The 17,597-nt window shown below is 52.0% G+C and overlaps 1 protein-coding gene across 4 annotated transcripts; it reads left to right on the top strand.

Annotated features, from left to right (window-relative positions):
• Window positions 1-2,114: 2,114 nt before the first annotated feature.
• PROC (protein C, inactivator of coagulation factors Va and VIIIa) lies at window positions 2,115-12,623 on the top strand. 4 transcript variants are annotated; one of them, XM_043460295.1, is made up of 10 exons: window positions 2,134-2,191; window positions 2,987-3,075; window positions 3,509-3,599; window positions 5,060-5,226; window positions 6,986-7,010; window positions 7,130-7,267; window positions 7,371-7,505; window positions 9,627-9,775; window positions 10,688-10,805; window positions 11,938-12,623. In XM_043460295.1, exons 1-10 carry the CDS (start codon window positions 2,146-2,148, stop codon window positions 12,513-12,515), a joined length of 1,536 nt encoding a protein of 511 aa, XP_043316230.1. In that variant the 5' UTR covers window positions 2,134-2,145; the 3' UTR covers window positions 12,516-12,623. The 4 variants fall into 4 exon arrangements, with proteins under 4 accessions (XP_043316232.1, XP_043316231.1, XP_043316233.1 ...); XM_043460297.1 differs by lacking the exon at window positions 2,987-3,075 and having other exon boundaries at window positions 2,115-2,191; XM_043460296.1 differs by lacking the exon at window positions 2,987-3,075 and having other exon boundaries at window positions 2,123-2,191; window positions 3,513-3,599.
• Window positions 12,624-17,597: the final 4,974 nt, after the last annotated feature.

Genomic DNA, 17,597 nt, shown 5'->3' with positions numbered 1-17,597 from the left:
GGGAAGAGAAGACGGGCAGGAGTCCCCGTCAACAAGCACAGTGCCTTGCACTTGGAAGGTGAAATGGGGGACAGCAGGCTGTGGGGTAGAGGTGATGTTGCAGACTCATGGGGGAGGACCCTGGAGCTAGCATAGGGGTGCAGGAGGCATTTTTATACGTTCCTTGGCTGTGAAAGCCACCCCTCTTGTGTGGTTTGGCACATGGTCTTCGTGCTTCCTGCCCAAGTCATCAGGACCATGACTTCCTTTTTCCAAGCAGTAGCCCCAGAACTTAACAAACAGCCACTGACTCCCCACTTGCCAGAAGCTCCATCTCAAACTGTCTTCTCCTCCTCCCCATCTGAGGGCCCTTCCTTTTTTACCTGGGTCCTGCCTGCCTTCTGATGTCCAGCTGAAGCCTTGCCTCCTTCAGGTAGCCTTCCCTGATCACCCTACTTGCGCTGATTTACCTCTCCTTGGAATTTCATAAGCATCACCATCTGCACCTTCCACTCGGCCTCTGCACAGTGTGTCTACCTTGTTAGACGTTCACCCTGTTCCTCTGGTTTTCTCCAGTGGGCCGAGTAGGCAGCATAAGGGCCTTGTACTCCACAGCCGGGAACAGTGCTATACCCCAGGTGTCTGGTTGCAAGGAGACTTAAGGAAAGGGGATTTCCCACGAGGGCAGGGAGACCCCTAGGAAGCCAAACACAGGGTGTGCCCCAGTCATTATGAAGGAGGCTGCTACTGCTCCCCTCGCCCAGACTCTCCAGGTCTTCGTGGTCTCAGCCTCTCTCTGTACATCCACATCTTTCTCCTCATCAGCCTCCTCTGCTTTAGGCCGAGACGTGCGTTTTGAGGCTCTGGCTTCAAACCCTGTGAGTCCTGGGCTCAGAGGAGTAAGACTGAGGCCCCACTCCTGCGGGCTGGGGGAGAGGATCTGTTTGACCCCTGGGTCAAGGGACTTCCTGGTGCTGTCACCAGAGGTCAGCAGGGCAGAGTCACATGAGCTGTGCAAGGGCTGGGATTCTGAGGAGTGTGGTCAAGTCCTCCAAGGAAGGAGTGGGGTTTGGAAGAAGCGGGGTATTTCTAGTACAGGAAGGGAGATGCGTGATAAGGGCTGATGGCCCGCAGCGCCAGGGCCGAGGCTCCAGGTCAGACCCTTCACTTCTGCTCCTGCCCTTTCTGACATACTGGTAACAAACTGACTGCAGACTTCCCCAAATTCTGTTGACTTTTCTCACTTGCTCACAAAAGTAGGTGAGAGGTGCCAGAAGTGCTGGAAAGACCTGAGTTCTAATCCAGACCTGCCATTTACTGGCTCCGTGAATTTGGCCCAATGACAAAAGATTTCTGAGTGTCCACATCTGCAAAATTGAGGTTATGGAAATAGTGGTGTGCAGTTGTGTGTGGTAGGAGAGAGTGGCAGTTGTAGGAGCTGCTGGAGGTGAGGGTTTAGCCGAGTATTGGCACCCATGTGGTAGAGACCCTGAGAGGCAAATCTTTTACTGTTTTTACATCATATCATGATGTTATCAGGATGGCAGGCCATTGAGTAATTAGCAATGTTTCTTTTATGCTGACACATAAAATAGATGCATCTTATAACTAATGGCATCCTGCCTACATGCTAAGTTGCTCGGTTGTGTCTGACTCTTTGTGACCCTATGGACTGTAGCCCACCATGGGGTTCTCCAGGCAAGGATACTGGAGTAGGTTGCCAAATCCTTCTTCAGGGGATATTCCCAACCCAGGGATCAAACCCGCATCTCTTATGTCTCCTGCATTGGCAGGTTTGTGTGTGTGTGTGTGTGTGTTTTACCACTAGCGCCACCTGGGAAGCCCAATGGCATCTTAGAGTTGGTGAAATAACAGTATCAGTTGTGCTGATCTGAGGCAAACAGCAATATCACTGGGTAAAAATGTCCTCACCTGCCAAAAGGGGACAGGCTCCCTCCTTTGGCCAGCTACTATGAGGTTAAAATGAGGCCACACCTGAGGTGCCTGCCCCTCACCTCCCTCCCACTGCTGGGGCAGAGGGGGCTTGGGGCAAACAGGGCTGTCCTCAGCTGGGAGCTTGTTTGTTTATCTGTGGAGAGGGAGGCCTCTGCACCGAGGGCCAAGTAAATATTTGTGGTTATGGATTAACTCAAGTTCCAAGCTGTCATGGCGTCAGGAGGGCAGCCTTGCAGTTTCTCCGTGGCCCACCCCAGTAAGTCCCCTTCGAGGCAGGTCTGTGACAGGGGCTGGAGGAGGGTGAGCTGGCCTGACGGTGAGAGCTTCTCACCAAGGTTTGAGAAGCTGGCTGGAGCTTGGCGTAAGGAAGTCGCAGTTCTGCCAGCAGCCAGGCCAAAGCTCTGGTTGGCCTTCCTCGGGCTTGGGTGCCATGGTTCCCAGGGGCCTTCTTCGCAGACTCTGAGGGAGGCGGGAGCTGGCCGAGGGCCTCCAGACCTCAGCGCCATCACCAGAGGCAGCCTGGAGCCCCGGGGTGCCCGCCCCACCCCCACCTCTACTTCTAAACCCTTTAAACAAAAGTCAGAACTAGCCTCAGAGGGAGTCAGCGAAGGTGGGAGGTCAGCAGGGAGGGGGTGCTGGCGGGGCACCCCCTCAGCCTGGGGGGCAGTGGGGCACCTAGGTTTCTGGCCTGGAGTGCTATGTCTGTGGCCTTGGGGCGCGCCTGGTGGTTTGGGGCGGGGGTTGAAGTTCCAGGCCTGGAGCCACGCGGGCCTGAGCTAGAGCACTAGCTCTTCCGCTTGCTGGTTGGGAGTGTCTGATGAGTGACTTCTCTCCTGTGAGCCTCAATCCCCGCTCTGGGAAATGGGGTGACACCGTGAACACCTACCTCTTGAGTGGTGGTGAGCCTTAGCTGAGATAATAGGAGCCCGTGCTTACTGAGCATTTGCTATTCGCAAACCTATTCAACAGCTTTATGTAGATTAACTCGTTTAATTCTCACAAGAACCATATAAGGCAGAAATACAGTTTTCCCATCCCTTTTACAAACGAGGAGACCGAGGAGCAGTGAGGGGTCTTGCCCAGCAACCCTGTCCTGGAGCTGGGATTCGCTCTGACTTGGTGACCCGCCCTCTGAACCAGGTACAAATGGCTTGAAAGGCACCATGAGTGTCCAATAAATGTTAGTTATTAGTCTTGGCCTGGCCTGTAGATCGGCAGAGGCGCCACCCCCAGACCCTCATCAGGGGAGGGCACAAACCCTTCTGTGCCAACCCCTTTGATCTTCACCAGGTTGCTGCCCCTCCCACTTCCTCTCTTCACCCTGCAGACTCAGGTCGTGTGACCTTAGCTCTGTATAGAGAAGCGGATGGAATAGTGACCAGGGACCCCTGACCCCAGCTTCTGCCTTGGCTACCAGCGCGCGCGCGCGCGCACACACACACACACACACACACGAGCGCGCGCGAGCGTGCACGGGAGGCTTGTTCACTCAGCGCCCACGGTGGGGGGAGGGGGTGGCGGTGGGTGGAGTGGGGGCCAGTGGGGCTGCTGGAAGCTCAGAAGTCCTCCTCAGACAGGTGGCTGCAGCTTCAGAATGTGGCAGCTTACAAGCCTCTTACTGTTCGTGACCGTCTGGGGAATTTCCAGCACACCAGCTCCTCCCGGTAAGGCCGTGCTCCCCTTCCCCGCTCCCTGGCACCCTCTTCATACCTTTCGCCACCTCCTCTGAGCCTCAGGGTGAGGTGAGATGAGCAGGGAGGACCTGACTGGGGGCAGAAGCAGCAGGGCACCCGGGGCCTGAGGACTGAGCTGGTGCCCCCTGGGGGCACGCCCTTCCTCCTCCCCGGGGCGGGGGTGGGGGGGGTGGTCACACAGTCCCCCCGCTTTCCCTCTCCACTACTCACTCCCTCAACTGTAAACTCCAGGCCCAGCTGCCACCCATACCACCCCAGGGCAGCCTCTCCTCCTAAAATTCTCATCTGCTGCCCTGCCCCAGCTGCTCGCCTGGTCAGCCGAGAACCGGAGGCCAGAATGCAGGGGGAGGGGAGGCCTGTGGGGGAAGTGAGCTACCTGGGTTATTAGGTGGGTCATTCCCCCATCCCCTGGAGTCACAACAGGCTGTTTCCTACATTTCTGCCTCTTCTTGAGCAGCTGGTCTGCCTGGGGTGCCTTCCTCCCCACCCCCACCCCTGGTCCATGTGTCTCCTAAGGCCAGACTCAGTTCCAGCACATCTTCCTTCCCTGAGGATGCCCTTCCAGGCCACGGCATCCTGGAGCCTCTCTTCCACACTCCCCAGCTTGGTCCCTCCACCCCAGCTATCCCCCTGCATCCAAGGCAGACACCTTTCAGAACCTGGGGGATATGGTGGTGCTCCCTGGGTGGCAGCACTGCTGCTCAGGTGTTCCCACCCAAGGGGCAGGGCACGGGGAATTCATCATGGCGGGGGGAGGGGAGGGCAGGGAGGCTGCAGGGAGGCAGTCAAGACTGGGTGCCACAAGGGGTACATGGAGGACAATGAGGCCCACTTAACTCTGCACTTGAACAATACCGAGAGCAGTGAAAGTCGCTCAGTAGCCTCAGACTCTTTGTGACCCCACGGACTATAACCTGCCAGGCTCCTCTGTCTGTGGAGTTCTCCAGAACACAATACTGGAGTAGGTTGCTTTTCCCTTGGCCAGGGGATCTTCCTGACCCAGGAATGGAACCGGGGTCTCCTGCACTACAGACGGGTTCTTTACCAGCTGAGCTACCAGGGAAGCCCAGTGATGGCAGTAGCACATGGCATTGGTCACTGGCTGCTCATTTCTGCGCCGGGCACTGTGCTACGTGTTTTACATGATTATCTCATCCTTGGTTTTTGATGAATAAACCAAAGTGAAGAGAGGTAAAGGCTGGCTCAAGGTCACATGGAGATTGGGTTGGGTTCCGAAGGTCTGCCTGTCTTAGCGCACGCACCCTGAATGGTCAGTGTCCTATCCTCAGATGACTTGTCACCTACTTCGGGAGAAGGAGAAGAGCAGAGGAGGAGGGGACCCAAGATGCAAACCTCCCCAGGGTCTCTCCCCAGTGGGGGCCCCTCATGGCAGTCCCCCCACCAAAGTCAGCTCCCCATCCCCATCCCAGACTCAGTGTTCTCCAGCAGCCAGCGTGCCCACCAAGTGCTGCGGATCCGCAAACGTGCCAACTCCTTCCTGGAGGAGCTGCGGCCCGGCAGCGTGGAGCGTGAGTGCTCAGAGGAGGTCTGTGATTTCGAGGAAGCTCGGGAGATTTTCCAAAACAAGGAAGACACAGTAAGGCCGCCCGACTGGGTGTAGAGCATGAGGCTCAGGGGTGGGACCTGGAGGAGCAGCCTGGGGCCCTTGGGGGGGGGCAGTGGACACCAGTCCCTTACACTCCCAGCTTGCCGGGGGTGCAGCCACAGAGTAAATAGCCTTAAGATCTTGGTCAGGGCACACAGGTCCAAGAAACAGAACTCTGCAATGGACACCAGTCCCTTACACTCCCAGCTTGCCGGGGGTGCAGCCACAGAGTAAATAGCCTTAAGATCTTGGTCAGGGCACACAGGTCCAAGAAACAGAACTCTGCAATGAGCATGAAGAGTCTGGGGAAGCTTTGGGCTGGGATTCCCACTCAGTTCCACTGGAGGCAGTTCAGTCACAGTTCACCGACAACTGGCCACCACTGCCTCCCCTCCTCTCTCCCTGTGACCAAAAGGCCACCACCTCTGCTTCCACGCTGCACCTGCTCATCGGGTGACCCAAGCCTCTGATGTCTCTGCACACACACTCACTCTGTGCCTCAGATTCTCCAGGAGTGAAATCTGGTTGCTCATGGGATCTAAGGAAAGGGTCTGTCCTCTTTGGCCCCCAGAGCTTCCTGGTGGAGACCCTGAGTCAGTAGGGTGCACTTGTTAAGAGAGGTAGCTTCCTGATAGAAGGCTCAGACCCCCTCCAGCTTCAAGAGCTCACTTTAGCTTCTAGGACCTGGGGGTTGTGCCACCACCTGGGGGCCCCTCAAGCTGTCTGTAGGCATGCGCTCCCATCCAGGGCTTTCAGGGCTGAAGGGGGAACTCTGGGTGGCTTCTTCTCTTGCCCTTCTCCACCACCTCCTTGACTAGATTCCCATGGACTCTTTCCTCAGATGGCCTCCTCTGCAGACGCCTAGATGGCTTTCTGCAGGCATGGCCTGGGCACATCACACCCACCTAACCCGGGTCTCCAGAAGGGGGGCTTGTGGCCTGGGCATCAAGCCCAGCACCATCAAGCCCATCTCAGGGAATGGTGGTCCCAGCCCAGCAGCAGAAGTGCCACCAGGACAGCAGAAGTGCCACCAGGACGATGGTTCAGTCACTAAGTCACGTCCAACTCTTTTGATCCCATGAACTGTAGCCCGCCAGGCTCCTCTGTCCATGGGGTTTTCCAGGCAAAAATATTGGAGTGGGTTGCCATTTCCTTCTCCAGGGGATCTTCCTGACCCAGGGATCGTACCTGGGTCTCCTGAATTCCTGGCAGATTTTTTTTACCAACTGAGTCACCAGGGAAGCCCAAACCTGGTTACAAAAGCAGACTTCTTGAACTAGCAAGCTGTGTCTCACCTACAACATCCTGGGATCACTCAGCTCTGAGCACAACCCCTCAGGGAGACCAGACAGGTTGAGAAAGGAGGGAGGGGGCTGCAAAGAGACAGAGCAGGCAGTCAAGGGTGGGGGAGCTTCTGGGTCCCTTCTGCTGCAGTGGCTGCTTTGGTGGCAGCCAGCACCCAGAGCAAACTTCCAGGGCACGGGGGTCAGGTATGGGATGTGAGGTGGAGATGGCCAGAGGCAAGGAGGAGCCTGGCATTTCTCAGGATACAGCTGCCTACCCGCCCCCAACCCCCGGCCCCGCTCCTCCCCGGCTGAGGGTCTTGACCCCTCCTTGTATGGGATAATCGCTCCCCTGCCCCTTTAGATGCTGCCCTGCTGGACCTGGGCCAGCCCGGGGAGGGATCCCAGGGGCTCCCCATTTACACAGGTGGGCTGATGGCCCCTGATGCCGCCCCTTCTCTCCGCAGGTGGCCTTCTGGTCCAAGTATAGCGGTGAGTGCGCTCCAGACCTCGGGCCGCCACACCTGTGCCCCTCGGGGGTCTCTGGGTCGCTGGGGGAACCGGGAGCGGGCCGGCGGCCCGGGTGACGCCCTCTTCACCCCTCGTCGCAGACGGGGACCAGTGCGAGCACCGGCCCTCAGGGAGCCCGTGCGAACTCCCATGCTGCGGACGCGGCAAGTGCATCGATGGCCTGGGCGGCTTCCGCTGCGACTGCGCGGAGGGCTGGGAGGGCCGCTTCTGCCTGCACGGTGAGGGGGCGCGGGCGGCGGGGCGGGGACCTCCCGGGCCCGGAGCCGGCCGGGCGCTTAGAGCCACCGCGCCCCGGTGGCGCCCTCCTCCGTGTCTGCCCAGAGGTGCGCTTCTCCAACTGCTCGGCGGACAACGGCGGCTGCGCGCACTACTGCAGGGAGGAGGAGGGCCGGCGCCACTGCAGCTGCGCGCCCGGCTACCGGCTGGAGGACGACCACCAGCTCTGCGAGGCCAAGGGTGAGCTCCCTCAATGGGGACCGCGCGGGATCCCCGGCCGGCGAGCGAGCCACCGGGCTGAGGCCTGGGCAAGGGAGATGGGAGAAGGAGCGTGTCCCCGACGGGTGTCGCGGGTGTCCTCCCCGCTCTTTCCTTCGCTTGCCCACCTTTCTCCGGGCGCCACCGCTCACCCTGGGGACGCCTCCTGGGGCAGGAGCACAGAGGAAGCTCCTCGGCTGAGCGGATGTAGAGGGCACGCCTCCAGCACCCTCCACATCTATCGTGTGTGTGCTCAGTCGTGCCTGACTCTGCGACCGCATGGACTGTAGCCCACCAGGCTCCTCTGTCCCTGGAGTTTTCCAGGCAAGAATACTGGAGCGAGTTGCTACTTCCTTCTCCTGGGGATCTTCCCAACCCAGGCGGTGAACCGGAGTCTCTTGCGTCTCCTGCATGCGCAGGCAGATTCTTCACCAGCTGAGCCACCATCTTGGATGGCTTTATATCCCCCTTTACCTCTGGCTTCTCTGAAGAGAGAGAGCAACCTTGTTTTCTGTTTTCCTCTTTATACATTTTAATTTCTATCAGAGTTATATACTTACACAACACTCGGAGTTTGGCAACTCTTAACACGAATTTCAACAGGTTGTTCCTCAGTGTGGATCTTTCATTCACTGTGTAGCTCCTTTTTCATGTGGAAATTCACATCTTCCACTTCTAGGAACATTTCTTTAGTCTTTTCCTTGATGGCTTGACCTTCCTGCGTTCTCTGTTCTCTGTTTCTGCATCTTCTAATCAGATCTCTTTCCCCTGGGCTGATTTTCTAGTTTTACGATCTTTCTATTTTCCATCTCTTTGATTCTGTGTTCTTCTTTCGGGGAACTTACCACGACTTATAGGCCAGTCCTTTTACTGAAAAAAAAAAAAAAAAAAAAAACCACAACAGAAAATCTAACTTTTTCTTTTGAAGTAATTAGAGTCACAGGGAGTTTCAAAGAAAAGCCTGGTGAGCCTGTTGGCCAGTGGGCTTTTCTATGAGACCATCTGAAGGCTCAAGTCACTGACAGAACCCTGTTGCCCAGATTCTTAGGTCTTTCGGCCATTTTCTGAGAGGAACCATCCGAACTCATGCGAGGGTGGTCCCAGCCTGGCTTGCAGCCCCTTGTGGGGGTGCAGGGGGGAGGAGCTGCATTTGCCGGGTCTGCAGGTGTCTGCGTGACTTCCTCTGGTCAGCCGTGAGTGTCAGTCTTTCCTGTGGCGTCTCCGTTGAGTCCTGAGCTCACAATCTCTGGTTCCCCCTCTTCAGAGAGTACACCTAGGTTCTTCTGTGGGGGTCAGAGAGGAGAGTCAGGTCACTGATGAGGGGTCGAGACAGAAGCCTAGGGCTCTAGCAGTTTCTCTGACAAACTCTCAACACTCCTGCCATGCTACCTGCACAGCTTCCTCAGTCACACATGGAGGCTTCCTGGGCGTCTCTGGGGCTAAGCCGCCTGCTGCTGCATCTCCTACTCCTGGCTGAGGTTTCAGCTTTCTCAGACAACCAAGTCAGTCGCCATGTCCCTCAGCTTCTGGAATTTTGTTGCTGTTGTCTCATCTCCATTTTCTGTCACTGTCCAGTCTCCCTGCTGGTGGCTTCCCCTTGCTCCTGCCAGTCTGAATCTCTCAGCCCAGTGTGAAGGGCCCTGGCCTCGGTTCTGCTCTGTGCTCTCTCCTCCTGGCAGAGGACCTCACAACTGTGCTCAGAGCCACTCTGAGGCTCTCCAGGAGTGCCCACCTGCTCCTGCCCATAAGTTCTTACCTCTGTTAGGAGCTCGGTAACATCCCAGCATGAGACCTCACCATGCGTCCCAGGGATTACTCCCAACAGCCCTGGGGTGCACTGAACCCCTAGAACTTGAACAAGCGACCCCAAGGCCAGGCCACTGGGTAGAGATGCTGCTTGGCCTGACTCTTGCCATTAAGTGGCACTGTTTGTTAACTGGCTGACTGACCTGAGGGGCTGTGCAATTTGATAAAACTATGTGTCTAAGCATCATTTATCCTACAAGGCAGCAAATGAGGCTGCTGGCAGGAGGTGGACAGACATGGGGGGCAGTCTTGGGAGCAGTGCCTGGCAGGCACTCAGCTGCTTTCTTCTGCCTTCAGTGACGTTCCCTTGTGGGAGGCTAGGGAAGCGAATGGAGAAGAAACGCAAGACCTTGAAACGTGACACAAATCAAGTAGAGCAAAAAGACCAGCTGGGCCCACGGATTGTCAACGGGCAGGAGGCTGGATGGGGGGAGAGCCCCTGGCAGGTGAGAGGAGCGGCTGCAGCTCACCATCTGGGTCAGGGGTCACTGAGCCCAGTTCCTGTTCTGGAGGCACCAGTGGGGAGGGAAGTGAGCCTTTGCTTGGGGTGGGGGAGGCAGTGCTAAGGGTAGAGGGTCCCAGGGAAAGACGGCGCTAACCTGATGAGAGAGGGGCAGTTGGGCAGGGTGGAGTGGGCGCAGGATCTGGGGTGGAGCAAGCAGGAAGAAGTATAGCTTTAAAAGCAGCTGGAGAGATAATGCTGTGCTGGTGGTGTTCCAGGCACCGGCCTGGCTGAGGGGAACAGTGTTTGCATAGCAAAAGGCTAGGAGGGAGGGTTGACCCCTGAGTCCCTCTCCAGCTTCCCCATGGAAACTCACACTTAACCTGATGTCTGACTCCCAGGCACTGGGGATTAGGGTCCCCAGAGATCAATAACCTGGGGACTGGTAGGTCTTGGGGATCTCACACCCCCAGGAGGGTCAGGATCCTAAACACACAGCAACCCAATGGGACCAGAGCTGGGATGGCTGGTAGGACAGGGGTTGAAGAAACCTGGAGGGGGACCCCCAAGGCCTCCCAGGGGCCTCAAAGGCTACCCAGAGGACTCAAGGCCCAGCCTTAGCCATCAAGGCTAGGAAGAACTCTCTGCATGCTGCTGAGGGTGATTATAGGAACAGCATGGGCAAACGTGGGGAGACACCCTGGAACAGGCAAACTCTATCAAATGTGCAGAGGAGAAAGTGCCCAAAAGTCCATGCTTGTGTGACCAGGGAACCCAGGAAAGACCTACTTATGCAGCCAGTGCGTTGAGCTTGAGAACCATACCTGGGGCTGTGCCAAGACCCCGGAGGCCTGAGTGGAGCTGTCAGAAAGTTGTGTTGTGATGTCACTGCCCCCCCCCACCCCCCACCTTCCAGGCAGTGCTGCTGGACTCCAAGAAGAAGCTGGTCTGTGGGGCAGTACTAATCCACATCTCCTGGGTGCTAACGGTGGCCCACTGCTTGGAGAACCGCAAGAAGCTCATCGTCAGGCTCGGTGCGGGCTGGAAGCAGGCGGGAGGGTGGCTGGGTTTGGGGAGCCTGGTCTCTGGGGGGCTTGAACCCACGCAGAAGGCATCTGGTGGGAAGAGGGCTATGTGCTCCCAGCCCGCCCCTCCCATGGTGGGATTTTAGACACCATGACACAGGCTCGGTTTGCACATAAGGGGTTCTCTTTGAATCTGGTGGCCAGGTGTTTACGTTTGTGTGTTTGCAAGTGAGGGGGTTACACACATACTTGTGTCTTCACTCTCACTGTGTGGAGCAGGCTGTGTGTATGTATCTACAGCATCCTTGGGTGCAGAGACCCAGAAGGTATCCACAGGGCCTGGTCTCAGGGCCACGCTTCACACAGATTGACAGGGACCGACTGTGCCGTTGGGACCCTGGCATCTGCCACAGTAGCCAGTTGCTCTCCTGCAACAGCCCAGGGCTCCCCGAGCCTGGGCCCCACTCTATCAATTCCTGCGGGTGGGGCTCTCACTCCAACCATCATGCAAAAAGAAGGAAAAAGATATGTATTGAGAATGACTGACCAGACCCTCACTCTCTGCCATTATGTCCAGCACAACCAAAGGCCAGTGGCCTCCCGTGGGGCTGGGCTTGGAATAAGAGCCCCACCCCCACTTACCAGGAGCCATCTGCTTTGCCTGAGAAGACCTTGTGTCTTGTGTGTGATCTAGATCTTTCTTCCCTGGTTAGAGCCTGTGTCTAGCTGGCCCTCCTTCTCTGGGTCCTGCTGTTCCTGCCCTCCCCCACCTCAGCAGGCACCCCATTTTCTCTTTGAGGTTCTGGTCTATGTCCCAGGTTTCCAGGAAGCTTCCCTGCTGACTGCCCACTGCTGGTCACTGCCCAAGCCTCACTGCTGCATCTCTGAGCCAGTCCTGAATTCAGACCAGTGTTTGCCCCTTTAGGATGGACACTCATGGGCTGTTAACTTTGATAGGGACCTGAGGGATAGCCCTGTGTCCCAGGGCCTGCCAGGCATGCATGGTGACCACTCCGACTGTGGACCCATTCCCTGCTATCCACGAGGGCCTGCAGGAGCAGGGCAGTCCTGCTCGCTTCATCGGGGCCCCTGGGGAAGGAAGTTTCCTCAGGCTCACTCTGACAGCCCCTCTGCCCTGCAGGGGAGTATGACATGCGGCGCTGGGAGAGCTGGGAGGTAGACCTGGACATCAAGGAGGTCATCATCCACCCTAACTATACGAAGAGCACGAGTGACAATGACATCGCCCTGCTGCGCCTGGCCCAGCCTGCCACTCTTTCGCAGACCATTGTGCCCATCTGCCTCCCAGATAGTGGCCTCTCTGAGCGCAAGCTCACCCAGGTCGGCCAGGAGACTGTGGTGACAGGCTGGGGCTACCGTGATGAGGTCAAGAAAAACCGCACCTTCGTCCTCAACTTCATCAAGGTCCCCGTGGTCCCGTACAATGCATGCGTCCACGCCATGGAAAACAAGATCTCTGAGAACATGCTGTGCGCCGGTATCCTCGGGGACTCGAGGGATGCCTGTGATGGCGACAGCGGGGGGCCTATGGTTGCCTTCTTCCGTGGCACCTGGTTCCTGGTGGGCCTGGTGAGCTGGGGCGAGGGCTGTGGGCGCCTCTACAACTACGGCGTTTACACCAAAGTCAGCCGTTACCTTGATTGGATCTATGGCCACATCAAAGCAGAGGAGGCCCCTCTTGAGAGCCATGTGCCTTAGCATCCCCCGTCACTTGTGTCTGGACCCCAGAGGACACCCTTGGATAGGGGCTGGATTGTTGAATGGCAAGATGTTGGACATTAAAAAGGGCTTGCTGCAAGCACACCAGCTACGGCTCTGTCTTTTCAACCTTTTTCTGGGCTGTTCTGGAGGGAAGTATTTTTGGAGCATCTCCTGCATGCCCCACACTTTATGAACAGAGTCTTATTTAACTCCTACAGCACCTGTCTGGGGTAGGAAGGAGTGTATCCGAGGTTTGTGGCATCTGAAGCTGGTAACATGTAGGAGAGCTTGCTTAATGAAAAAGAATACAAAATGGGACTACAAAACTGAGAGCCCCTTCTAGGACTTTGGAAGGAGTTTGTGTGAATCAGGGGTCCTGATCCAGAGTAAACCCACCTCTGAAGGTAGAGATTGCAGCTCATATTGTAGGGGAAGAAACAGGTTCAGGAAGTTTTGCTTTGTGAAGCCAAGACCCAAACTAGGTCTGACTTCCATCTGGCTGTCCCCCTCTCTTCCTGCTGGCTATGGAGGCCAGCATTGGCCTGGTGTGATGAGGAGCCAGAGACCCAGAGGGGTTGGTTGAGTCCAGAATGAGCTCACACTATAAGTTGTGAAGCTGTTTAAGAACAGTGTCACACAATCAATAAAGAAGAAGCTCTGTCTTGACCTGGCCTTATAGGCGTACCTGAGTGAGACACAGAAGTAAGTTAGGATGCATCCAATGAAAAGGGATAGTGGTGAGATAAAGCCAAAAGAATTAGTCTAAAGTCATCAGATTAGTCTAACTCTATGTATGCCTCAGGCAAGTCACTTCTGTTTTCTGGGCATTAGTAAAATGAAGATTAGCTTGACAGTGGTGGTTGTCAACCTTCACTGTACTTTTGAATCCCCTAGGGGGCTTTCAAAGACACATCCATCCAATTTCACCTGCAGAGATTCTGATTTAGATGATTTAGATGGGGAACTAAGACACTGATATTTTTAGAACTCCTCAGGTCTCATTTTAATGTGTGACTAGGGTTGAAAGGCACTGACCAGATGGTCTTTAAAGACCTTATCTACTTGGGTAGGTGCCATGATCCTCAGGGCCAATGAATATAAAGAAAGTTCAGCACAGAGAGTTTCCTAGGGGTCCAGCGGTTAGGACTCAGCTTTCACTACAGTGGCCCAGGTTCATTCCCTGGTCAGGGAACTAAGATCCTGCAAGTCGCAGGGTATAGCCAAAAAAAGAAAGAAAAGAAAAGAAACAATAAAAACAAAAAGCAGTACAGCACAGATCAGTCAACGGTACAAGAAAACTTGACTTATGATTACACCCCGCTTCTCAGGATCACAGCTGCTGCATACAGACCAGAAGGGACACCAGGACCCACTGAATTCTCTGTGTGAAACACAAGGAAAGAAGTGTGGTGGAGAAGGGGCCTGTAGGATTCATCTCCTTAGGACCCAGGGAAGGGTAGGTGGGACTGCTTGGGGGTAGGAGGATGCCTGGCCCGGGGCTGGAACCATCTGCTGATTAGTGCTTTAGGCAAGTGTTCCCAACACTCTCAGTGGGACATGACATATTGGGAGAGTGACAGCATGAATTCCTAGGTGAGTCTCCTGTCAAGGTGGTTAACTAGCGTGGTAGAGAGAACTGGCATCCCAGCCAGAGGAGACCTGCTGACCTGCTCGATAGTGAAACTGGTGAAAATTATTAAAACAAACATTTAAAGTTTCTAGAAATGGCCCTATGGGCAAACAAAGCAAAAACAAAATTGCAGCTTTTAAACCAGTATGAGTAAACTTGATCTGTCCATAGAAAGCAAAGAAGGAAAATAAAAGTAAATGAGCAGCATGTAAAAATTAATGGTATTTCTACATGCTAATGGTGAACATGTGGAAACCAAAATTAAAGTCACAGTACCACTTTCAATCACTCTAAAGAAAATGAAGCTCTTAGATATTAATTTAACAAAACATGCACCGGATCTGTGTAATGATATTTACAAAGTGCTCATGAAAGAAATTAAAGAAGACTTAAATGCATGGAGAGGCAACAGAAGGCTCAGTACAGTGAAGATGTCAGTCTTCCCAAAGTTAAGCTATAGGTTTAACACAGTTCCTATAAAAATCTGAACACTTTTTTTTGTAAACAAGCTTACTATTTCATGTGTGTGTGTGTGTGAATGGAAAATACCTTGAATAGCTAAAATACTTTATAAAAAGAAGAAAAAGTGAGAAGTCACTCTACCCAGTGCCATGGATGATAATCTAGCTACAGTGATTAAGATTGTGTGGTATTGGTGGAGGGAGAGGCACATAGATGAATGGAATGGAAGACAGAATCCAAAAATAGACTCACATAGCCATGGCTGTCTGATTTCTCACAAAGGCACACAAGCAATTTGTTAGAGGAAGGAGACCTTTGTCAACATGTGGTACTGGTACAATGGGGCACCCTTAGGCTAAAAAATAACCCCAATCTAAGTCTCACAGAAAAAATATACAAAAATTAATTCCGTATGGACTTAAATATAAAAACTGTAAAGTGAAACAAGAAGAAAGTACAGTTAATGAAAACTATGGAGTAAGATGGAAATAATAAAGATAATGTAACTGGGTTAAACTTACCAATTAGATGAACTTTTTTTTAACAAGAAAACTTTTTTTTTTCAGAATAAAAGATAAACCTGACAATATATTATTTACAGACAACATAAAATCAAAAAACACTGAAAGACTAAAAGAATGTTAGAAATTCTTCATTGATTTGAATGAAAAGAAAGCTAAGATAGTGATTTTAATAACTGATAAAATGGAAATCAATGAAAAATATCACAAACAAAAAGGATGGACATTAAATAATGATGAATCAATCATGTATAAATATATAATATGATAAAAAAAATGTGCCTCTAACAATATAATCTCAAAATATATAACCCAATAGTTGATAGAAGTGCAGGGAGAAATAAGCAATTGTACTTGGAAATTTCAACAAATTCTCTCAAAACCAAAAAATTAAACAGATTAAAAGTAAATGGATATATAGAAGATTTGGACAATAAAATTAATAAGCTTTTTGGTTTTTTTAGCACACTAAGTTCAGTTCAGTTCAGTCACTCAGTCATGTCCGACCCTTTGCGACTCCATGAACTGCAGCATGCCAGGCCTCCCTGTCTATTACCAACCCCGGAGTTTACCCAAACTCATGTCCATTGAGTTGGTGATGCCATCCAACCATCTCATCCTCTGTCGTCCCCTTCTCCTCCTGCCCTCAATCTTTCCCAGCATCAGGGTCTTTTCAAATGAGTCAGCTCTTCGCATCAGGTGGCCAAAGTATTGGAGTTTCAGCTTCAGCATCAGTCCTTCCAATGAACACCCAGGACTGATCTTTAGGATGGACTGGTTGGATCTCCTTGCAGTCCACGGAAGGGACTCTCAAGAGTCTTCTCCAACACCACAGTTCAAAAGCATTAATTCTTCAGCACTCAGCTTTCTTTATAGTCCAACTCTCAAATTCATGCACGACTACTGGAAAAACCATAGCCTTGACTAGACACACCTTTGTTGACAAAGTAATGTCTCTGCTTTTTAATATGCTGTCTAGGTTGGTCATAACTTTCCTTCCAAGGAGTAAGCATCTTTTAATTTCATGGCTGCAATCACCATCTGCAGTGATTAGTACACTAAGAACATTCACAAAAATTTACTGGTCCATGAGGGAAGCCTCAATAAATTCCAGGGGTTCAGAATGATATAAAACATATCCTCTAGACAAAAGGCAATGAAAATAGAAATTAATGAAAAGTTTTAATTGATGCAGACCCTCTTTTTTTCTTGATGAGTCTGGCTAAAGATTTATCAGTTTTATTTATCTTTTCAAAGGTTTAGCTTTTACTTTCATTGATTTATTATTTTTTTAAGTCTCATTTATTTCTGCTTTGATCTTTTTTATTTCTTTCATTCTAGAAACTTTGGGGTTTTTTTTTTGTTGTTGTTCTTCTTTTCCTAGTTCCTTTAGGTGTAAGGTTAAGTTGCTTATTTGAGATTTTTCTTTTTTTACTGAGGTATGCTTGTATCACTATAAACTTCCCTCTTAGAATTGCTTTTGTTGCATCCCATAGATTTTGGAATTCCTTGATAGCTCAGTTGGTAAAGAATCTGCCTGCAATGCAGGAGACCCTGGTTCAATTCCTGGGTCAGGAAGATCTGCTGGAGAAGGTTTAGGTTACCCACTCCAGTATTCTTAGGCTTCCCTGGTGGCTCAGCTGGTAAAGAATCTGCCTGCAGTGTGGGACGCCTGGGTTTGATCCCTGGGTTGGGAAGATCCCCTGGAGAAAGGAAAGGCTACCCACTCCAGTATTTTGGCCTGGAGGATTCCATGGACTGTATAGTCTGCGGGGTTGCACAGAGTTGGGTACAACTGAGGAAACTTTATGTGGATAGATTTTGGATTATCTGACTTCAGGTATTTTAAAATTTCTTCTTTGATTTTTTGAGTGATCCATTGGTGAGCATGTTGTTTAGTTTTCACATGTGTATATTTTTGCTTTTTTTTTTAAATTGATTTTTAACCTTATAGGATCGTGGTTGGAAAATTTACTTGGTATAATTGCAGTTTCCTTAAAGGCATTGAGACTTGTCTTGTGGCCTAGCATGTGATCTATCCTGGAGAATTTTCTATATGCACTTGAAAAAAATGTCTATTCTGCTTTTGAATGGAATTTTCTGTATATGACTATTAAGTCCATCTGATCTAATATATTGGTTAAGGTCAATATTTTCTTACTGGTTTTCTGTCTAGATAATCTGTCCATTGCTATAAGTGGAGTATTAAAGTCCCCCACTGTGATTGTTTTACTGCCAAATTCTCTTTTTTGTATGTTAACATTTGCGTTATATATTGAGGTGCTCCTAAGTTGAGGGCATATATATTTACAATTGTTATATCTTCTTCTTGGATTGACCCCTTGAGTATTACATAACGTTCTTTGTCTCATGTTACAGTCTGTGTTTTAAAGTCTATTTTGTGTCATGTAGCTATTCCTGAATGGACAAAAACTCAAGCCTCATCTATATGTTGTCTACAAGATA

The sequence above is a fragment of the Cervus canadensis genome, unplaced genomic scaffold, assembly GCF_019320065.1.
Source record: "Cervus canadensis isolate Bull #8, Minnesota unplaced genomic scaffold, ASM1932006v1 Scaffold_122, whole genome shotgun sequence".
In the NCBI taxonomy this organism is placed as follows: domain Eukaryota; kingdom Metazoa; phylum Chordata; class Mammalia; order Artiodactyla; family Cervidae; genus Cervus; species Cervus canadensis.
The sequence above is the reverse complement of the archived record's forward strand: the minus strand, read 5'-3'. Positions and strand labels throughout refer to the sequence as shown.